At 42.7% G+C, this 24,263-nt stretch overlaps 1 protein-coding gene and 1 pseudogene across 5 annotated transcripts in view; one reads left to right on the top strand and one right to left on the bottom strand.

The window, feature by feature from the left end:
* GAB3 (GRB2 associated binding protein 3) overlaps positions 1-9,009 on the top strand; it is a 57,718-nt gene extending 48,709 nt beyond the window's left edge. For all 4 annotated transcript variants that reach the window (XM_081564134.1, XM_081564133.1, XM_081564132.1 and 1 more), the window contains 2 exons: positions 4,402-4,518; positions 5,796-9,009. In XM_081564134.1, the coding sequence (XP_081420260.1) occupies positions 4,402-4,518; positions 5,796-5,912 (234 nt within the window). In that variant the 3' untranslated portion in view covers positions 5,913-9,009. The remainder of the gene's footprint in view (positions 1-4,401; positions 4,519-5,795) is intronic.
* The window catches only part of LOC145535805 (heparan-sulfate 6-O-sulfotransferase 2 pseudogene), a 107,484-nt pseudogene that overhangs the window by 35,832 nt on the left and 47,389 nt on the right, over positions 1-24,263 (bottom strand). The window lies entirely within an intron of this gene.

Below are 24,263 nucleotides of genomic sequence, written 5' to 3'. Positions count from 1 at the left end.
GCCGTCTATGGGGTCGCACAGAGTTGGACATGACTGAAGCAACTTAGCAGCAGCAGCAGCAGATGATGTTAGATGTTGATTTGTCTGATTATGTTATCAAGGTAATGCTGGGCTCCTCTGGAAGTGTTCTACATTCTGGAACAGATTGAATAGAATTAGTATTATTTATTCTTTAACTTTTTTTTTTATAATTCACAAGTGAAACCATCTGGGTGAATTCAATTTCTGTAATAATTGGAGGACCATTGACATGGGTTATGTTATCTTGGGTGAATTTTGGATATTTGCTAGAAGTTTTATAGTTTTCCCTTTCACATTTAGGTCACATTTACCAGGAATTAACTTTTGTGTGTGATTTGAGGTAAAAGTCGAGTTTTATTTCTCCCCCATGTTTATCTAATTTAATAAGTTAGATTATTTAAAATTACTATCATTTACAACCATTGTGCAGTGCCTTCTTTGCCATAAGTCAGTTATCCATATGTGCATTTTTTTTATGGACTCCTGATTTTGTTTTATTGGTACGTGTCTATCATGGGGCAATACCACACTTTGCTAGTTATGGTAGCTTGACAGGTCTCAATATCTAGGAAAGGAAGTCCTCCTGCTTTGTTTATCCTCCTCAAGACTTCTTTGGTTATTTTATGTCCTTTCTATTCCTATAAAAATTTTAGAAAATTTTGTCAAAGTCTACCAAAAATGGAAAAAAAAGAAAGAAACGCTGTTCTCTTCAGAAAGGTCGTCAAAATTATTTAACCTAACATTGCTAGAAGTGGAACTACTAGCAATTTGTTCTACTTTGTAAAAATTTGAAGCACTTCAGTAGGCAAGGTACCATGAAATTACCAAGGTACACATCACCACCATATAAGATAATCTTAAAATAGTAGAGAATATATTTTAAAATATTTATTTCTATTTATTTAGCTGTACTGGGTCTTAGTTGCAACATACATGATCTTTAGTTGGCTGTGTACAAACTCCTAGATGTGACATGTGGGATCACATTCCTTGACCGTGGATTGAACCCATGCCTCTCCTGCATTGGGAGCACAGAGTCTTAGCCACTGATCCACCAGGGAAGTCCCCCTAAATGTATTCTTTAAATCCAAAAGTCAACTGCCAAGAAAAGAAAAGTTATCTCTTCAGATAAAAATACTGAGAAATTGCAAACCCTGAGAATCAATGGGAACTACAAACAATAAAATCAAGTCTAGAAGTAAGTCATTATTGAAAATATTAGATCTTAAGTATAAAATAAGTTTTATATACTTAAAAAATAAGATGAAGGGTTGCAAGTTGGACTGAGTAACAAGATACTATTTTAAAATGACCAGGTGGATTAAAAAAGACCATTTCGAACTGCTAGACATAAAAATAAGGAAGAAATTAGAAGTTCAATGGGTGAAGGTAAACAGGCTGAACCCAAATAGTAGTTTAGTGAACTGGAATATAGTTGTGAATTCACTAATAAGTCAGGTTAAAGAGACCAAAACAGCCAGAGTTGCAGAAGGAGATGATAGGGAAAAAATAGAGAATCAATATGGAAAGGCATAATGGCAGTTTCTCACAATCCTCAGTCCAAAATCTCACAAGCAGTTTATTGCATCAAATGTTAATGGTAGATGTTGATGGCAGGAATATGGGTGTTCATAACATATTTTCTTCAGTTTGAATGATTATTAGAAAATTTTCATAATAATAAAATAAATAAATAAACCCCATTAAAGGAAAATGAATAACAGTGAGAACAGAAATGAACAAAATTAGAGAGAATCAGCATAGACCTGATTTGTTCTTTTAAAAGATTAAAATTGAGCATAATCAATCAAGAAAAAGCAATGGATATAAACATATTAAAAATGCAAAGGATGTAATAGGTGCAAATACATCAGAGATAAAGATGTGAGAATATTAAGAACAACTTCAAAGTAGTGACTATGAAAACTTTAGTGAAAATAGGCAAAGTCTCAGAAAAATATTATTCCAAACTGACTCAAGTAGAAATAGAAAACACAAATGGTTATACAACCATTAGAGAAACTGAATATGTAGGGAAATTTTGACTACAAAAGGTCATAAGCCCCCCAAAACTTTACAGACACTTTCTATAAAAAGGAAGAGATCATTGCAATCTTATATAAACTGCTTCAGGAATGGCAAAAAGAAGACATATTATCCTGTCTAAATTAAACTGTCACAAATAAGTAGACAGTTTATTTATAAAACTAAAATAACTTGATACCAAAACAAATAGCACTGACATGAATAGAAAATTATATACTAACCTCAGTCATTCATGCAGGTTAAAAAATCCTAATCAACAGTAAGTCCAACCACATCTTGTACATGAACGTTCATAGCAGCATTTTCCATAACAGCCAAAAAATGAAAGCAACACAAATGTTCACCAAATGATGCATGGGTAAATAAAATGTAGCATGGATACACGGTGCAATGTTACATGAGCAGCCATACAACGCAATCAGATCCATGAAATGACAAGGATGAACCTTGAAAACAATATGCTGAATGAAAGAAACCAGCTGCAAAGTCCACTCTTTTGGGTTTCTGGAGCCAATTCCAACGTGTGAGTGTTGATTGGAATGGGTTCACACTAACACCAAGCATTTCTCAGACACCAGCAAGGTGTCTGAGAATTCAACTCAATTCTGACACTTTCTACCCAGAGACAGCATCAGATTCCACAGGTTATGGGTTCAGTCTTAACAAGACTGCCCACCCCCTTACCCCCTTCAACTTCAGATGCCAGTCAGAAGCCCAGGTTGTTCTCTGTGCTTCTGCCTGACAGGCTACAAATTGGAGGTTCCCACATCCTCCTCTTTTGGTTTGACTACTTTGCTAGGCAGCTCACCGAACTCAGGGAAGTTACTAGTTTATTTTAAAAAGAGACAATGAAGGATACAGATGAGCATCCAGATGGAAGTGGTATATGAATAGAGGCTGCACTACTGAGAAAGGCTAGTTCCCAGATGGGGTACACACAAAAGAGAAGAGAATTAATTGTATCCTTATTTCACCAGCATATGTTACAGTTAGGTCAGGCTAGGTTATTACTTAAACATAAAGGAGCCACCAGGGGAGCCCAGGACAAAACTTAGTAACTTAGGAGAAAGTGTGGGAAGACAAACTATGACCTCACCATAGGAAAAATTCTTTAAATAAAATAAAATAGCAAGCTACTCAGAAAAATGTTGATATATTACATTAAAAGTAAGAACAATTCTTCATTTAAAAAATGCCATAAAAAGAAAGAAAAACCAGCTATAAACTGTGATGGACTATTAGCAACACACATTACCAACAAACTCTCCTAGGTATGTGAGGAAGTACTGAGAAAAATCAGAAATATGCAAGCACTTCAGTATAAAGATTAGCAAAACCAAACCAAATCTAAACAGCTAATTCATACAAGAGAAGAATAAATGAGTCTTAAGTAGATGAAAGGATGGCCAGTTGATTATATTATCAGGAGCATCGAAAATCAAACCACAAGAGGATACGTTTCCCCCAGATCAGGTGGGTGATAGTCAAGTTGAAGGTGCCCATATCCCTGGGTACATGCTGGTAAGAGCCTCCAAACTGGGAGCAACTCAAATGATCGTTGTTGGTGGAACAGTTAAATAAATCATGCAATGGAATCATCTATGGTAATGAAAACAAATGAAATAGGGCTAGTGCATTGACATGGATGGATGTGAAATATGTATAAATGGAGTGAAAATAGAAGTCAGCAAAAATGCACTCAATATGGTTCTGTTGATCAAAGTTCAAAACATGCAAAACAAAACAGTATGTCACTTAAGGACACTCACACACTCGTAAAATCATATTTAAAAAGAAAAGAAGTGATAAACACTAAATTCAAGTTTGTGGCCATCCCCTTGCGGATGAGAAGGCTGCAGTAGAAGGGGGCAGGTCCTCCTCCACGTGTGTGGTGTGTCAGGTAACAGTGGTATATTCTACCTCTGAAGCTGTCCGGTACGGCCATGGATGTGTGTTGCACACATGTTATCACTGTGTTGTGTAAAGTATCTTCAAATGCACTTGGGATGCCTTTACTAGAGCTTTAATAATCGTGATTGATCTTTTCAGGATTTAATCTCTCAGGTATCATGAGCCTGTCAGATACATCAAATAAATTCTTCTTGGGGGAGATTTTGGCCAACAATTTCCATGGTGAATAAAGGCAGGGCTTCATGCGAAGGCCACATTGGCCATATCATATTTGAAAGCTCTCCTTGTGATGTGCAGGCCATGCGGCACAGGACTCATCCACTTTCTGTGAGCAGCTGCTCAAGAGGAGACAAGCTCAGCCGCCTTCCCTTGGGCAGCCCAGCCAGAAACTGTTAACCCGAATCCTGGGACGTTTGTTTCTAGGAGGAGCGCAGAGCAAACAACTCCCTGAGCAGTGGAGCTGTGACATGGACGAGGAAATTCAGCCTGGATTATTTAGACCTGGACTTCGACTCGGTGTCACCAGCCCCTGTGAAGCAGGTAGGAAGGATGCTGTATCAGAGTTCCCAGGAGATTTCATTTCTGTTTGGTTTTGTTTTGATGATTCCGCCATGCGTGTTCTCTTTGCAGAGTCTTAAACATACAGACATGTACTGTGAAGAATCTTAAAATCAGCTCTAATTCTGTCTCCCAGAAATCCTGGTGTATTTCCCTCTGGGGTGTGTTCTTGAATGTCTATGTATAAATGTATGTAGTGTTGATGCTCTTCAAAACTTGGGCCATAGAATTTGCTGAGAAAAAGTCTGGCAGAGGTGAGGGTTGGGTAAACGGTAGACTAGGCACAGTAAGGGTCTGCTGAAGGAAGAAGGGCTAGCCTTGTTTGGCTGAACTCTAGGCACTGGAGACAAGAAATACTTAGTTGCAACTGGAACCCCTCCATAAAGGGCCTCAAGTTTCAGGTTGGGCAGTTTTGACTTCTTTGCGTAGTATTCTTGTCTGTAAAGTGGGGATCAGAAATAACAGCTATGTTGAAGCCTGTTGTGAGGACTAAATGAGTTAATCCATGTAACAGACCCTAGCCATTGACTGTTGTCACTCACTGCACATGGCATGAATGACCGGCAAACAGTGGACAAGAGCTAAATATTTTTGAGCAAAGGATGGTCATAGTCTATACTGTACTGACAATGTACTGTTTGATGAGAAAAAACAACTTGCTAAACAGGATATACAATATGATTTCATTTTGTGTTTGTGGAGAAAGATGTTGGGAGACTTCCCTTCCCTTTTGCTGAAGGGACTTCTGCTTTACCTTTCATTTCATTCCCCAAACCTACAATGACACTTCAGAAAAGTTGGTCAGCAGGATGAGACCGGTAAATTCAAACAGTGAACAGAGTCCCCAGACCTCCATGGCTTTCGACCACAAAGGCGTCTCAGTTGTTGCCTACAGGACAGTCCATCACAGCCAGGGCCTTGGTGTCTCAGGTCATTGTCAATTCAGGGGCCACTATCCTGGCAGAGGAAAAAGACATGGCAGGATTGCAGGGTGTCACCTCTGCTCACAGTATACTGGTCAAGGCGAGTTAGATGGCGAGAGCCAAGATGAAGGGAGTAGAGTTGAGGAGAGATTTACACAGACACAGACACACATACACACACACACACACACACACACACACACAGAGTGTAACACTTCTGCAGGTGACGTGGGCGCCCAGGAGGAAGGGGCAGCAAATGCGTGAACCTGTAATCCACCAGGGACGTGCTGAATTTTTTCGATTATGTGTAACAAAAACCTTGTTCTCCCCCTTCAGAAAACTCTCCTTTCAGAGGATCAAAGAGTGGACTATGTCCAAGTGGATGAGCAGAAGACACAAGCTCTTCAGTACACAAAGCAGGAGTGGACGTATAGGAGGCAGTCCAGAGCGTGACAGGCTTGGGCTGCAGGTGGGAGGCGAGGCTCACTTTGAGTTTTTCCACTAGAAGCCCACCGATGCCCAACACGGGTAAAGACGCAGAGAGTCTTGACAAGAGACTTTGGGAGAGAGGACCAATTTGTAAACACTGAATCGGGAGGAGCAGGAAGTGGTCTCCTCCAAGAGGGACTCTCAGGGAGGCCAGTCCCTGCCCCGACCCCCATCCACCACAGCATTTCTGGTCCCAGCCTCAGACCAGTGTGGTGTTGGGTCCACAGCCATGGACTGGGATGTAGAAAACTCCATTTGGGCAGGGTGGGAGCAATCAAAATGGAAGTTGGGTTAAACATCTCCAATGGAGCATTTGAAGTGCACCTTAGAGCCAGGATCTCAGCCCACAAGATGACATCATTTGCCTCCAATGCTTGAACTTTTGATCTCTCTCCTGTGATTCCACTGGAATCATAAATTATCCTAGGAGACACGCATCTGGACACCGTCTTGTCCCCACCCCGGAAGAGACAGTACAAAAGACCAGGCCTAGGGATGGTGGCAGAATCTGGACTCCTTACTCCAAAGACTCCAGCAGACGGGTATTTCTACCCCCCAAAGAAAGACAATGCGAGTGACAGGGGCATCAAGTGACAGGGGCATCAAGTCCCAGGCTCCACGATGAGCAGATCACACGACACTGGCGGCTCTAAGAACATCGGGCTTAAGCAGCCACCCATGGCTGGGTGTCCCATGGCTGTTGGCATTTTCCCAGCGTTCCTTCACATTCATCATCTCATCTCTTCCCCTAAGAGACCTCAGAAGCTAGGCTTGGCAGAGATCATTGCTTTGAGGGAAATGATACTAGGAACTGGAGGAGGGGACACTGTGCCCAAGATGACTCGTGGCCAGAGAGCCAGTCAGGCTTCCTCTGCTGTCTCTCGCTGCCTCAATCAGTTAGGGTAACTTTGGAGACTGGTGGGAAATACGTGCGAACACGGGATGGCTCATCGTCCCCTCTCCTTTTCATAGGATTCTGAGCAGGTGCTTTGTATAATTGAAAGGTATGCATGGCAAACCAGGGTTTCCTCGTGTGGTGTTCAAACAGGGCACTCGAACATAACCAGCAGTTACCATCAGAGATACCTCCCGAAAATCAGTATGAAGTCCATTCTTGGTTCATGTGGTCCCCTTGGCAGTGCATTTCCCATGAGCCACCCTGGGGAAGGCTATCCCTGACCATCCTGTGCTGGACTCAAGCTTTCAAGTGATAGTTATGATCCCAAAAAACCAAACCCAGCCAGCTCCAGTATCAGGGGTCTTGCCTAACTATCCCCTTCTGCTTTAGTGGTGACTAGGTCCTGAGAGGGCAAACATGCCCACTGTGCAACGAGGGCACCTTGTTACCCCTTCCTTTATGAGACATTGGGGTTCCAGGGAGGGGTCCAGAAAAAAGGCTCAGTTGGGCACAGGATTTTACTTAATGCCCCTTCCTGATCGTTCTGAGCACCTGCAGCTGGAAGACAAATCTGAACAAGTGGGTAATAAATAGAGACTGGTGTCCTGTCCTGCCACTGTGTCTTACGCATGGGGGTGGAGGAAGTACGCAGGCAGGTCTATGACCGTCAGCATCAGTCAGGGCAACTGTAGGCTTTGCTACAGGGTTTCAAACTGCTCCAAAGGTAAGTGCGAAAATCTTGGTTTTTCAGACCATAAAAGAATTAATTTTGATGTTCAAAATGACAGGATCTCGTGACATCATTTTCTTCCCAGAGCAAGATGGGGGAAATTGCCAAGTTCTTTAACTAAGTTGAGTCCTTAGTGAGTCTGGAAGGAGCCACAAGAGGGCTCCTGGACCCTGCGGCCTGCCCCTCAGCCAGAGCCTGTTAGGGAGCTGCCTTCTTCCTCTGCGACTTGCAAAGAGTCACAGAGCCGCAGGCAAGAATCCAGGGCTACAGACAGCCAGTTCCCATAGATGGTGGCTTCCTCATGTGTGGGCCACCTGTGTTTAGATCACTGCCTGACAAAGACCAGTGCAGAAAAATTTGTACGTCTGAGAGTCAAGAACCTCACCACATTGAAGATATATTGGAAAAGTAAATGCAGCTGAAATTATGTCAGCAGTGAAATGTCATCCAATTGACCAAAAAAGAAATATTTTTCTACAAAACGTTTCCAGGGACATGTTTAGTGCACTAAGCAATAGACACTTGAGTGGTGTGACTGTTTTGGGAGTGGTGTGACTGTTTTGGGAGTGGTTTGGGGTTTTACAAATATCACTTCACCCTCATTTTCAGGGTGTATGCGATCATGTCTTGCTGTGATAAAACTGCTAATGGATGGCTACACAAAAGCATAACAATTCAGGCACCCAAAATACAGGTAGTTTTTGAGCTGGCTGCAGCGTATGCTCCTGAGAAAGGCACCGTAAATCACAAAGATGGATGCTAGCCAGATCTTCTTTCTGGCAGAGACAATCCACTTGTAATAAAGAGCTATGATTCTGATGGGCCCTGAGGGATTTTTGTTTTTATTTTTATTTTTTATTTTTATTTTTTTGGGGATTTTTGTTTTTAAAGAAATAATCTCTGATACCACTACAACTCAAGTGCACATGGCATGTCTGTGCACTGTGCATAATACACCTTTCTAGAAAATTTGAGCATCAACATAAAGGGGAAAATTCTCCATTGTTTTCTATAGTTCCTTTTTACTTCATTCCTTCCGTCTCATTTCGTTAGGAAATACCTCCAGGTTGGGGGTTGTGTTATGCAAAAAGGGGGACAGAAGCGTTTCATGCCTGCAACTCCCTAAATCCACAAGCCCAGGATGTTGGAAATTAAACTTTGCATGGGGGGGAGGAACTTGAGGCCCAGCACACAGCCCAGCTCCAAGGGCATGGAGTGACCCTGGGGACTGACTGTCCAGGCCACTTCATGCAGTAAGCAGCAGCTGAGTTGTGGCCTTTAGGTCCAACGGGAGACTGAAGGCACCCTTCAGGCCTGCCTTTCCCCTCTCAAGGCCCCTGTTCAAACCATGTTTGTATCTGCAATAATGCTAATTTTTAAAAATTCATTTGAGTTGTTACTATTTCTTTTCTGGCATTAATAAAAGTTATAAGGAAGAATTATGACCTAAGTGTCCTCTTATTTAAGTAATGACCTCTGATAAAATCTCGGAACACATTTTGAAGGCTGAGTGTTGAAAACAGACTTCCTTGCTGTTTTCAAGTACAACGGGCCTAACCTGACTCACAAGGAATGCCCCACATCCATGTTACTTCGCTGCAAGCCGCTCAGCAGGTGGCCGTAACAAGCACTGCTTCTGGTCAGCCGAACCACGTCTTTTTTCTGGGTCAGAAACTAGCCTCAGTAGTTGACAGTAAAATCAACGGCCCTGCCAGATACCACAGATAAGGTGACCTTCAGTACTGACATGAAAAGGCAGCAGCACCCAGCCTGCCTCCCACAGCAGGGGCCTCTTGTGCCCTCACCTCTCTTCTCCCCACGGCTGATGCTCCCAGCTGCCCTGGGTGCCGGGTCAGCAGCGTCTCTAGGCCATGATGGAAGGCAGAGACAACCGGAGTAGCTGGGGCTCGGGTTTGGGGGAACCAGGCCAAAGACACAGATCCTACAGCCAAGGGGAATCCTGGTGCTGAGAGAAAGGAGGAGAAGCCACGTGAACTTCCTCACCATGGTCAAGGAATAGGCCGATTACCACAAATGGTTTTTCCTGACACTCCAGACCAAGCCCCCGATCCAAAGAAGGGTATGTTGGCCCACAAGGCTAACCTGAGAGGCAAGGGCCAGGAAACCTAACCTGAGCCCCAGGCCCCTTGAGCTCTGGCCCCTATACTTGACCAGGTACCTCCCTAAGTTTCCAGATTTCTACTTTATTTTCTTTGATCTTAAATTGCATTTATTATTATTTCTTTATTTTAATTGTGCCATTTGTTGTTGTAAATTTAGTTTTTATTTTCTGAGACAGAATCTCACTGTGCAGGCTGGAGCAGGGGGCCCAATGGGAGAGAACAGAGCTGAGACAGACCCCTCCCACATGGGCAACTCACTGACGGCAGATGGGGTGCTGGAGGGCCTATGGGACAGGGTGGCCTTTCCAATCAAGGCTGCCGGTCACTGGAACTCCACAGGCCAATCATGAACCCAACCCCACTCTGGCACCACACACAGATGTCGCTTCCTAGGAGACCTCCATGGGGAAGGCAGGGCAATCCATGGGGCATGTCACTTCTGCTTGGTTGAAGCCATTTGTAAATTATAGTGTATTATAGAAGGTGATGAGCAGTGTGGGAAAGAACAGGGTGAAGAGAATTGACTGCCCACTGGGATGTGGGGAGGGTGGATGCAGGAGGAAGTCGGGTGAGAAGATGAGACCTGGGCAGACTCGGAGATGAGGGAGGTGGCCAGGAGCTGTATTTGAGGGCACAGCCAAGGCAGGGAGAACAGACTGCAAAACCAGTAATTCATCAGAAAACCTGGAGTGTTGAGGGTGCAGCCAAGAGGCCAGTGTGGTCGGTATGGAGTGAGCAAGAGTGAGCATAGCAGAGGAGGTACAGAGGCAATGGGGGTTCACAAATGAGAATGTGGGGCCTTGTTTGGTCATTATAAGGATGTCTTGCTGATTGAGTGAGAATAAATCCAGTGAAAGGAACTGAACAGGGGAGACATATCTGGCTTACATTTTGAAAGGAAGGATCACTGTAGCCACTAGAGCTGCTGGGTGCTGGTGGGTGAGATACGCCATCACTGTCACCCCCGGGATAATTGCCACCATCCCTGGCAACAGCCCCTGCCTCCCTCTAGCACATGGGGGCAGAGCTCTCCCTGTTCTGTCCTGGCAGACACTGTTCACCCATATGGAGGAGCGGGACCGGCTCTGCCCCTGCCACTGATTTCAAAGATCCCCTTAAAACCAGTCAAAATATATGAAGCTCAGGCTGTGAAAAAACTGGGCATCAGGCCAGGGAGGATCAGCAGTGATCTCTGGGAGCTGAGACAAGGAAGAGATGAGCTGTAAAGCTGACCCATTTTGCTGTCTACACATATGCCCAGGCCATGTCCAGCCAGCCCCCTGGGTGTCGAGGGGGGATCGCAAAGCAGAGGCTGTTGGAGCTGGCAGGTGGCTGACCAGAGAGGAGAGGACGGCAGAGGGAGGAGAGAACCCTGCACGTGGGCAGAGAGTCCACTGGAGACATAGCAGAAACTCTTCATTCAGGTGACATCATATACAGTACTCAGAGGGATCTTGTCTCAAACTCCCACTGATGAACCCTCAAGGCAAGACTCAACAGGATCAAAGTGTTTCTAAGTGAGTAAACAACATTATATTTTTTACAGCTGTGGAATATACCTAGGGAAAAATATACCCAGCACCCAAGGAAAAGAGTATGCCAAGAATCAGAAATATCCAAACCATTATGAGGAGAAAAATCAATTGATAAAAGGCATCTCGATTGGAAAGGAATAAGTAAAACTGTCTGCAGACAACGATTGTCTATGCAGAAAATCAAATAGAATCTACAAAATATTGACAAGAACTAATCAGTGAATTTAGCAAGATAGTAAGATAAAAGATATATTAAGAGAGAGCTAACTCCCCATGCCCAGTCACTCAACTAATTGTCCCAGCACTTTTCTTAACTGACTTAAAACAAGTCCAGTCAGCCACAAAATTCTTACTTTAGTGTGTCTTGGTTTTTTCTCTCCTCATGCAAACTAATTTTTTTTTCTTTTAGTACAAAAGAAAGCCAATTCTGGCAAGGATGTTGGGAAACCAGAAATCTGGTAGCAGGTATATTTTCTGAGAGAAACTGTGACCAACAGTCTTTTTTTTTTTTTTTAAGAGAGTCTATTTCCTCTGTTTTTTGTTTTGTTTTGCTGCATCTCATGGCTTGTGGGGTCTTAGTTCCTGACACGGGACCAAAGCCATGCCTCCGGGAGTGGAGGCCTGGAGTCCTGACCACAGGACCACCAGGGGATTCCCTGTGTTCCAGAGTCTTAACAATGAAATAGAGAAATAAAGATATAGGTCAACATTTCTAACTTTTGGAATATATTAATACTTTAAGGAAATAACCATTAATGGAAAGAATTATATACATGAATTCCACTGAATCATTACCCAAAGTAATGAAAAAATTGTCAACAACAGGAAGAGTCCCTGGTGCTGGGAAAGTTTGAAGGCAGAAGAAGAGGATGTCAGAGGATGAGATGGCTGGATGGCATCAGGGATGCAATGAACATGAACTTCGGCAAATTCTTGGGGATGGTGAGGGACAGAGAGGCCTGGTGTGCTGCAGTCCACGGGGTTGCAAAGAGTCAGATGCAACTGGGCAACAGAACAACAACAGCTGCCCAAGCCATGCTCTTCCCAATCAGTTTCATCAGTAATAAAGCTGATATTTAGGTTTAAACACATGCAAGGGGGATGTGTCAAAGGCTGCAGATGCTAAGCTGGGCCTGTGTGAAAAGAGTGGTAAGGGACACACAGCCGGCGTAAGTGGGTGTTGTCAGTGACCTCCTTGCAGAGGAAATGATTCAGGTGGTCCAATTTGTAAAGATACACACTTTCTTTGAGGCTTTCAAAATGTTCTGCTAGAGATAAAGGATCCATCTGCAAAGGCAGGAGACACAACAGACACAGGTTCAATCCCTGGGTGGGGAAGATCCCCTGGAGAAGGAAATGGGAACCCACTCTGGTATTCTTGCCTGGAAAATCCAATGGACGTGGAGCCTGGTGGGCTCCAGTCCCTGGGTCACAAAGAGTCAGACACGATTGAGCCCATACACACAGATACACATATATTTTTAATCCAGAACAAAGCAGGACAGAACAAGATAAAACGTGAGGAAGATTTCCTTGGGGGCTCAGTGGACGAGAATTCACTTGCCAATGCAAGGGACACTGCTTAGATGCCTGGACCGAGAAGATCCAATATGCCACGGAGCAACTGAGTCCATGCCCCACACCTACTGAGCCTGTGCTCTAGACCCCATGTTCTGCAATAAGAGAAGTGACCGCAATGAGAAGCCTGTGCTCAGCAACTACAGTCCACTCCCTACAACTAGAGAAAGCCTGTGCGCAGCAAGGAAGACCCAACACATGCAAAAATAAATCAATAAAATCAACAGGAGGGGAGGAGAGCAGGCCAGCTTCTTTTGGTAAAAGGCAGGGCAGAGCTGGGCTAGGGATCCTGTATGAAAAGCAATTGGGAACTAAAGCCTCGCAGCTGCTTACAGATGACTAAATGAGCTCTCTGTCTCACTGAGGGGACTGATCACAGTTTCCCAGGAGCAGAAATGCTGGAGTTCATGGATGTGCAGGCTTCACTGGATTCAGTCATTCCAGGCTACTCCCTGCTATGGCTGCACCCGTTTCCACTCCTACCATATCCTGTGACCTTTGGGGTTTTTCTCTTCTATAACTAGCCTATTTGCATCCTTTGCCCATTTCCACAAATAGCAATTGCGCTTATCTTCTTGATGATCATAGGATATTAAAAATATTTTTATATTCTTGATATTAATCTGTTATGGACTTAAAACTGAGAGAGTCAGTTCCTAGGCAGATTGATAAGAAGTCCAGGGTCCCCAAGGAGGAGGAAGCAGCTCTCGAAGAGGAGATAAGGGTTTGGAATTCTCAAGGATGAGAAAAGGACAAACATTTTTTTTTTTCCCTCTATGTTCCTTAGTCTTAGTGAATTACACAACTCAGTTTAAACTCTGTACTAGGGATTATACAACAACAGTGTGTCCTGGGTGAGGACAGTTTCTCCTTCCTGAAAACGTTCTGACAAATCCTGATGTCTAGACTGTATATTATGGGAGTGGGTCTGGTAGGATCTTTCTATTGTTAAATTCTAATCTTGTTATCCTAAAATGTAAATTGTGGGAGTGGGTCTGGTAAAATTTTCACAAACTTGAGACATTCTTTTGATTCATTGTAATAACTAATTAAAAGATATATAACTCCATTGCTAACACTAGCAAGGGGATACTCTTTCTGCTCCCTTCTGATGTCTATGTCAGAAGCTTTCTCTATCCCTTTTATACTTTAATAAAACTCTATTACACAAAAGCTCTGAGTGATCAAGCCTCGTCTCTGGCCCTGGATTGAATTCTTCTTCTCTGGAGGGCAAGAATCCTCGTGCCTTTCATGGTTCAGCAACAACCTTTCAAAACAATGTTTAGGAAGTACTTCCCCGCTCTTAGCTCACAATGATATTTTCTTACATTTTTTATAATAGTTTTATTTATTCAGTAACTCAAGGAACATTTTTTGCTGGACACCATTCCAGGCCTCCATGGAGGTTACCATTTAGCTGGGAGAGACTGTCAAGAAATGAAAAAAACGTGAGAGAACAAGATGGTGGAGGAATAGGTGGACATGGAGTACATCTCTCTCCATGGACACATCAGAAATACACCTTCAGGATCCTGGGGCTAAGATGGCGGAGGAATAGGATGGGGAGACCAGTCTCTCCCCCACAAATTCATCAAAAGAACATCTGAACGCTGAACAAACTTCACAAAACAACTTCTGAACGCTGGCAGAGGACATCAGGCATCCAGAAAAACAGCCCATTGTCTTCGAAAGGAGGTAAGACAAAATATAAAAGATAAAAAGAGAGACAAAAGAGTTAGGGACGGAAACCTGTCCCGGGGAGGGAGTCGTAAAAGAGGAGAAGTTTCCAAACACCAGGAAACCCTCTCACCAGGGGGTTTGGGGGAAGTTTTCGAATCTCGGAGGGCAACATAACCAGGAGGAAAAATAAATAAAACTCACAGATTACGTACCTAAAGGCAATTCCCAGCAGAGAAGTACCCCAGACTCTCGCATCTGCCACCAGCAAGTGGGGGCTGAACGGAGAGGAGCAGGCGGCACTGCTTAGGGTAAGGACCGGACCCGAATGCCCTGAGGGCAATCTGAGGGAGCTAACGTGAGATAGCAACCTAAACTGTGGGACAGCCAGAGAGAGAGAACTATCCCGCAAAAAGCCCAAATCTAAGGCACTGCTGGCCCACTCACAGAACAAAGGACTGAGCAATACCAGACAAGAGCTAGCCAGCTGTGGACCGCCCCATCCCCTCGCCAGACGCAGCGGGCAGGCGGGGCCAGCCAGAGCTGGAAAGGGGCAAACTCAGCTCCAGAGAGCAAAGACTTCTTGAGATTCCGGATGGTTGACATCCGCCAGGAGGGTCGCAGACAGAGGCCAGCTCCCCAGAACTGACACAAGGCACACCGGAGCCGGGCACGTCCAGAAACCGAGGCTGGGACCAGGGAGGTGACAAGTCTCACCGAGCTCGCCAAACACCTGGCTGCCTGAGCTGCTCCGACCGGGGATTGGCACAAACTACGGGCCCAACCGAGTCTGCGCCTTTGTGGAGTACCCGAGAACCTGAACCTGAGTGGCTTAGACCTGGAAAGTGCTCGCATCTCAGGGTCCGCTCCGCAGCAGAATAACCTGAAGCCTGAGCAGGGTAGACTGGGAAAGCACACACACCATGAGCAGGGGCAAACCCAGTGTGGCTGAGACACTGCGAGTTCTCCACACACATGCCAGTGATATTAGTTTTCAGTGTTCCTCTCTCCCCACATCACTGAACAGGGAACCTAAAGAGACCACCTCCGCCCCCTTGTGTCAGGGCAGAAATTAGACACTGAAGAGACCTGCAAACGGAAGCCAAATAAACAGAGGGAACCGCTTTGGAAGTGACAGGTCAACAGATTAAAATTCCTGTAGTTAACACCGACTACATCAGAAGGGGCCTATAGATCTTGAAAAGTATAAGCAGGAACAAGGAACTATATGAAACTGAACTGACACCACACTGCCCACAACAGCTCCAGAGAAAGTCCTGGATATATTTTTACTATTATCACTTTAATTTTTTTTTCTTTTTTCTTTAAGTCCTCTATTACACCTTTAATTTTCATTTTTAAAATCCACTATTACCTTGCAAAAAAAAAGACCCTATTTTTTTAAAGCAAACTGCATATATATATATCTTATACTTTTTGTGATTTTGGTTTTTTTTTTAATATTGTATTTTTTAAGAGTGTAACCTCTACTCTAGATTTTTAATCTTTGTTTTATAGTATTTGAAATAAATTTTGTACATTTAAGACCCCAATCTTTAGTACCCATTTTTACTCAGGAGTGTGATTACTGGCTTGATTACTTTCTCCCCCTATTGACTCTCTTTCTTCTCCTGCAGGGCACCTCTATCCCCCCCCCTTCTCTTCTCAGCCCAATTCTGTGAATCTCTGTGGGTGTTCTGGGTCCCGGAGAACACTTAGGGAACTGAGTACTGCCCAGATCTCTCTCTCTCCTCTTGATTCCCCTCTTTATACACATGCTCACCTCTATCTCCTTCCTCCCTTCTCTATATGTAACTCTGTGAACCTCTCTGAGGGTTCCAGACTGTGGAGAGCACATAGGGAAGTGTTTACTGGCTAGATTGCTCTCTCCACGTTTGAGTCCCCCTCTTCTCTACCTGGTCACCTCTATCTCACTCCTCCCTCTTCACCTCTCCATGTAACTCGGTGAACCTCTCTGGGTATCCCTCACTGTGGAGAATCTTTTCACCATTAACCTAGAAGTTTTATTATCAGTGCTGCATGGATGGAGAAGTCTTGTGGCTACTGCAAGAATAAGACTGAAAACCAGAGGCAGGAGGCTTAAGCCCAAAACCTGACAACAACAGAGAACTCCTGACTCCAGGAAACATTAATTAATAAGAGATCATCCAAAAGCCTCCTTACATACACTGAAACGAAGCTCCACCCAAGAGCCAATATGTTCCAGAGCAAGACATACCATGCAAATTCTCCAGCAATGCAGGAACATAGCCCTGAGCATCAATATACAGGCTGCCCAAAGTCACACCAAACCCATAGACATCTCAAAACTCACTACTGGACACTCCATTGCACTTCAGAGAGAAGAAATCCAGCTCCACCCACCAGAACATCAACGCAAGCTTCCCTAACCAGGAAACCTTGACAAGCCACCCGTCCAACCCCACCCACAGCGAGGAACCTCCATAATAAAGAGGAACTTCAAACTACCATTATGCAGAAAGGCCACCCCAAACACAGCAATATAAACAAGAGGAAAAGGCAGAGAAATATTCAGGAAGTAAAAGAAAATGATAAATACCCACCAAACCAAACAAAAGAGGAGGAGATAGGGAATCTATCTGAAAAAGAATTTAGAATAATGATAATAAAAATGATCCAAAATCTTGGAAATAAAATGGAGTTACAGATAAATAGCCTGGAGACAAGGATTGAGAAGATGCAAGAAATGTTTAACAAGGACCTAGAAGAAATAAAAAAGAGCCAATATATAATGAATAATGAAATAAAGGAGATAAAAGACACTCTGGAGGGAACCAACAGTAGAATAATGGAGGCAGAAGATAGGATAAGTGAGGTAGAAGATAGAATGGTGGAAACAAAGGAAGCAGAGAGGAAAAAAGAAAAAAGAATCAAAAGAAATGAGGAAAACCTCAGGGACCTCTGGGACAATATGAAACGCCCCAACATTTGAATCATAGGAGTCCCAGAAGAAGAAGATAAAAGGAAAGGCCACGAAAAAATACTCGAGGAGATAATAGTTAAAAATATCCCTAAAATCGGGAAGGAAATAGTCACAGAAGTCCAAGAAACCCAGAGAGTCCCAAACGGGATAAACCCAAGGCGAAACACCCCAAGACACATATTAATCAAATTAACAAAGATCAAACACAAAGAACAAATATTAAAAGCAGCAAGGGAAAAACAACAAATAACACACAAGGGGATCCCCACAAGGATAACAGCTGATCTTTCAATAGAAACTCTTCAGACCAGAAAGGAATGGCAGGACATACTGAAAGTGATGAAAGAGAATAACCTACAACCCAGATTACTGTACCCAGCAAGGATCTCATTCAGATATGAAGGAGAATTCAAAAGCTTTACAGACAAGCAAAAGCTGAGAGAATTCAGCACCACCAAACCAGCTCTCCAACAAATGCTAAAGGATCTTCTCTAGACAGGAAACACACAAAGGGTGTATAAACACAAACTCAAAACAACAAAGTAAATGGCAACGGGACCATACTTATCAATAATTATGTTAAATGTAAATGAGTTGAATGCCCCAACCAAAAAACAAAGAGTGGCTGAATGGATACAAAAGCAAGACCCCTATATATGCTGTTTACAAGAGATCCACCTCAAAACAAGGGACACATACAGACTGAAAGTGAAGGGCTGGAAAAAGATATTTCACACAAACAGAGGCCAAAAGAAAGCAGGAGTTGCAATACTCATTTCAGATAAAATAGACTTTAAAATACAGGCTGTGAAAAGAGACAAAGAAGGACACTACATAATGATCAAAGGATCAATCCAAGAAGAAGACATAGCAATTATAAATATATATGTACCCAACACAGGAGCACCACAATATGTAAGGCAAATGCTAACAAGTATGAAAGGGGAAATTAACAATAACACAATAATAGTGGGAGACTTTAATACCCCATTCACACCTGTGGATAGATCAACTAAACAGAAAATTTACAAGGATATACAAACTTTAAATGATACAATAGACGAGCTAGATTTAATTGTTATTTATAAGACATTTCACCCCAAAACAATCAATTTCACCTTTTTCTCAAGTGCACACGGAACCTTCTCCAGGATAGACCACATCCTGGGCCATAAATCTAGCCTTGGTAAATTCAAAAAACTTGAAATCATTCCAATCATCTTCTCTGACCACAATGCAGTAAGATTAGATCTCAATTATTAAAAATTCCAACATATGGAAGCTAAACAACACGCTTCTGAATAACCAACAAATCACAGAAGAAATCAAAAAAGAAATCAAAATATGCATAGAAACGAATGAAAATGAAAACACAACAACCCAAAACCTATGGGACACGGTAAAAGCAGTGATAAGAGGAAGATTCATAGCAATACCGGCGTAACTCAAGAAACAAGAAAAAAATCAAATAAATAACCTAACTCTACACCTAAAGCAACTAGAGAAGGAAGAAGTGAAGAACCCCAGGGTGAGTAGAAGGAAAGAAATCTTAAAAATTAGGGCAGAAATAAATGCAAAAGAAACAAAAGAGACCATAGGAAAAATCAACAAAACTAAAAGCTGGTTTTTTGAGAAGATAAACAAAATTGACAAACCATTAGCCAGACTCATCAAGAAACAAAGGGGGAAGAATCAAATCAACAAAATTAGAAATGAAAACGGAGAGATCACAACAGATAACACAGAGATACAAAGGATTATTAGAGACTATTATCAGCAACTATATGCAAATAAAATGGACAACTTGGAAGAAATGGATAAATTCTTAGAAAAGTATGACTTCCCACAACTGAACCAGGAAGAAATAGAAAATCTCAACAGACCCATCACAAGCACGGAAATTGAAACTGTAATCAGAAATCTCCCAGCAAACAAAAGCCCAGGACCAGATGGCTTCACAGCTGAATTCTACCAAAAATTTAGAGAAGACCTAACACCTATCCTACTCAAACTCTTCCAGAAAATTGCAGAAGGCAAACTTCCAAACTCATTCTATGAGGCCACCATCACCCTAATACCAAAACCTGAAAAAGATGCCACAAAAAAAGAAAACTACAGGCCAATATCACTGATGAACATAGATGCAAAAATCCTTAATAAAATTCTAGCAAACAGAATGCAACAACATATTAAAAAGATCATACATCATGACCAAGTGGGCTTTATCCTAGGAATGCAAGATTTCTTTAATATCCGCAAATCAATCAATGTAATACACCACATTAACAAATTGAAAGATAAAAACCATATGATTATCTCAATAGATGCAGAAAAAGCCTTTGACAAAATTCAACATCCATGTATGATAAAAACCTTTCAGAAAGCAGGGTTAGAAGGAACATACCTCAACATAATAGAAGCTATATATGACAGACCCACAGCAAACATTATCTTCAATTGTGAAAAGTTGGAAGCATTTCCCCTAACGTCAGGAACAAGGCAAGGGTGCCCACTCTCACCACTACTATTCAACATAGTTTTGGAAGTTTTGGCCACAGCAATCAGAGCAGAAAAAGAAATAAAAGGAATCCAGATAGGAAAAGAAGAAGTAAAACTCTCACTGTTTGTAGATGACATGATCCTCTACATAGAAAACCCTAAAGACTCCACCAGAAAATTACTAGAGCTAATCAATGAATATAGTAAAGTTGCAGGATATAAAATTAACACACAAATCCCTTGAATTCCTATACACTAACAATGAGAAAACAGAAAGAGAAATTAAGGAAACAATACTATTCACCATTGCAATGAAAAGAATAAAATACTTAGGAATATATCTACCTAAAGAAACAAAAGACTTATATATAGAAAACTATAAAACACTGATGAAAGAAATCAAAGAGGACACAAATAGATGGAGAAATATACCGTGTTCATGGATCGGAAGAATCAATATAGTGAAAATGAGCATATTACCCAAGGCAATCTATAGATTCAATGCAATTCCTATCAAGCTACCCATGGTAATTTTCACAGAACTAGAACAAATAATTTCACAATTTGTATGGAAATACAAAAAACCTCGAATAGCCAAAGCAATCTTGAGAAAGAAGAATGGAACTGGAGGAATCAACCTGCCTGACTTCAGGCTCTACTACAAAACCACAGTCATCAAGACAGTATGGTACTGGCACAAAGACAGAAATATAGATCAATGGAACAAAACAGAAAGCCCAGAGATAAATCCACGCACCCATGGACACCTTATCTTTAACAAAGGAGGCAAGAATATACAATGGAGAAAAGACAATCTCTTTAACAAGTGATGCTGGGAAAACTGGTCAACCACTTGTGAAAGAATGAAACTAGAACACTTTCTAACACCATACACAAAAATCAACTCAAAATGGATTAAAGATCTAAATGTAAGACCAGAAACTATAAGACTCCTAGAGGAAAACGTAGGCAAAACACTCTCGGACACAAACCACAGCAAGATCCTCTATGACCCACCTCCCGGAATATTGGAAATAAAACAAAAATAAACAAATGGGACCTAATTAAAATTAAAGGCTTCTGCACAACAAAGGAAACCATAAGCAAGGTGAAAAGACAGCCTTCAGAATGGGAGAAAATAATAGAAAACAAAGGAATGGACAAACAATTAATCTCAAAAATATACAAGCAACTCCTGCAGCTCAATTCCAGAAAAATAAATGACCCAATCAAAAACTGGGCCAAAGAACTAAACAGACATTTTTCCACAGAAGACATACAGATGGCTAACAAACACATGAAAAGATGCTCAACATCACTCATTATTAGAGAAATGCAAATCAAAACCACAATGAGGTACCATTTCACGCCAGTCAGAATCGCTGCTATCCAAAAGACTATAAGCAATAAATGCTGGAGAGGGTTTGGAGAAAAGCGAACCCTCTTACGCTGTTGGTGGGAGTACAAACTAGTACAGCCACTATGGGGATCAGTGTGGAGATTCCTCAAAAAACTGGGACTAGAACTGCCATATGACCCAGCAATCCCACTGCTGGGCATACACACTGAGGAAACCAGAATTGAAAGAGACGTGTGTACCCCAATGTTCATTGCAGCACTGTTTACAATAGCCAGGACATGGAAGCAACCTAGATGTCCACCAGCAGACGAATGGAGAAGGAAGCAGTGGTACATATACACAATGGAATATTACTCAGCCATTAAAAAGAATACATTTGAAGCAGTTCTATTGAGATGGATGAAACTGGAACCCATTATACAGAGTGAAGTAAGCTAGAAAGAAAAACACCAATACAGTATACTAATGCATATATATGGAATTTGAAAGATGGTAACGATAACCCTATATGCGAGACAGAATAAGAGACACAGATGCATAGAACAGTCTTATGGACTCTGAGGGAGAAGGTGAGGGTGGGACGTTCTGAGAGAATAGCATTGAAACATGTATATTATCATATGTGGAACAGAACACCATTCCAGGTTCGATGCATGAGACAAATGCTCAGGGCTGGGGCAATGGGATGACCCAGAGGGATTGGATGGGGAGGGAGGTGGGAGGGGGGTTCAGGATGGGGAACACATGTAAACTCATGGCTGATTCATGTCAATGTATGGCAAAAACCACTACAATATTGTAAAGTAATTAACCCCCAACTAAAATAAATAAATTAGTTAAAAAAAAAAAAAAGAAATATACCTTCAGACACAGAAGTGCATGTAGAACACCAGCTGAGAGCTGACAGAACTACCTGACCAGCGGTAAAGAATATATGAAACCTCGCAAAAGTCGGTAGGAAGAAGGAACTAGTGGGAAGAATGGGAATGTTTGTAGGAATAGAACTGCCCTCACCGGGTGGGGTAACTGAAGCAGGGATCCAATCCCCACATCGGGGCAATTGTCTGAGTCAGAGGAGAAACATTTAAGGGTGGGAGTGAAACAGCTGATCTGTGTGGCAGCTTGCGGAATGAGAATCAGACAGTCCTTGCTTTAGCCATAGATAGCCCTGACAGGGACGCAGGTCCCCTGGAAAGCACAGCGGCTGGGACCCGGATTTTAGGGTTTGTGGGACAATCCCAGGACGAGGGCTGCTGTTGACTGTGGAGGGTTGGATAGAGAGGATTTGAGGGAGGAGATTGTGGTGGGAAATGCCTTTGGAGGAAATCCAGGCACCTATGAAAGCAAGATGATACTGCTGAGTAACGTGTAACCATAGCCTCTCTCTTCCCACACGGCAGCATCAACAGCTGAACAATAGAGAGACTTGCCCTTCAAACGCCTGACACACCGAACTACAGAGTAAGACTACACCCCGGGTGCCCCTTTAAGTGCCTGATGTGCTTATCTACAGTGTAGGACCCCAGCCATGGGGGCCAATCTATGTGCCTGATGTGCCGAACAACAGAAAAGGACCCTAGGCATGGAAGCCCTCTAAGTGCCTGAATGGGCAGAGCTACAGAGAAAGACTGGCCAAAGAGGCCTTCTGATCACCAGATACAAGAGGCTCGAAAACAGACTCAGATAGGGCCAAAACCAGTAATGGCATAACCATGCCCTAACCAGTAATGCTGAAGAAGCTGAAGTTGAATGGTTCTGTGAAGACCTACAAGATCTCCTAGAGCTAACACCAAAAAAAGATGTCCTTTGCATTATAGGGGACTGGAATGCAAAAGTAGGAAGTCAAGAGATACCTGGAGTAACAGGCAGATTTGGCTCTGGAACACAAAATGAAGCACGCACGTCAAAGGCTAACAGAATTTTGCCAAGAGAACGCACTGGTCATAGCAAATACCCTCTTCCAAAAACACAGCAGAAGACTCTACACATGAACATCACCTGATGGTCAATACCCAAATCCGATTGATTATATTCTTTGTAGCCGGAGATGGAGAAGCTCTATACAGTCAGCAAAAACAAGACTGGGACCTGACTGTGGCTCAGATCATGAACTCCTTATTGCCAAATTCACACTTAAATTGAAGAAAGTAGGGGAAACTACTAGACCATTCAGGTACGACCTAAATCAAATCCCTTACGATTATACAGTGGAAGTGACAAATAGATTCAAGGGATTAGATCTGATAGACAGAGTGCCTGAAGAACTATGGATGCAGGTTCGTGATGTTGTACAAGACGCAGTAATCAAGACAATCCCTAAGAAAAAGAAATGCAAAAAGGCAAAATAGTTGTCTGAGGAGGCCTTACAAATAGCTGAGAAAAGAAGACAAGCTAAAGGCAAAGGTGAAAACGAAAGCTATAGTACCCATTTGAATGCAGAATTCCAAAGAATAACAAGGAGTGATAAGAAACCCTTCCTCACTGATCAAATCTAAGCAATAGAAGAAAACAATAGAATGAGAGAGACAAGATATCTCCTCAAGAAAATTAGAGATACCAAGGGAACATTTCATGCAAAGATGGGCGCAATAAAAGACAGAGAATTACTAGTTTCCATATGTTTCTAGACCAGTATATATCCTGCTGCCCTAGCCGCCAACTCCCCTGAGTACCTGGTGCTGCCAGAACCCCTGCAACCCAAGCAGCTGTGCCACCTCCACACCTGGCCCTCACGGGGGCAAACCCAAGTCCTCCAAGGCAGCCTCAGGAGAAAACCCCAGTGGACGACTCACATGCAGAGGCAGAAATAAAACTGTAATTGAAAGCCATGGGCAGTGTGTCTAAGCAAGAAGACCCAAAACCTTTCCACCAGCTCCACAAGCTGCAGATTAAATCTACACGATCAACTAGGCAGACTCTGTGTCTATGGAATATATAAAAGGACATTGAG

The sequence above is a fragment of the Giraffa tippelskirchi genome, chromosome X (genome assembly GCF_054371585.1).
Source record: "Giraffa tippelskirchi isolate mGirTip1 chromosome X, T2T-mGirTip1v1.2.pri, whole genome shotgun sequence".
NCBI classification, from domain to species: domain Eukaryota; kingdom Metazoa; phylum Chordata; class Mammalia; order Artiodactyla; family Giraffidae; genus Giraffa; species Giraffa tippelskirchi.
This window is presented reverse-complemented; position numbering and strand designations above follow the sequence as displayed.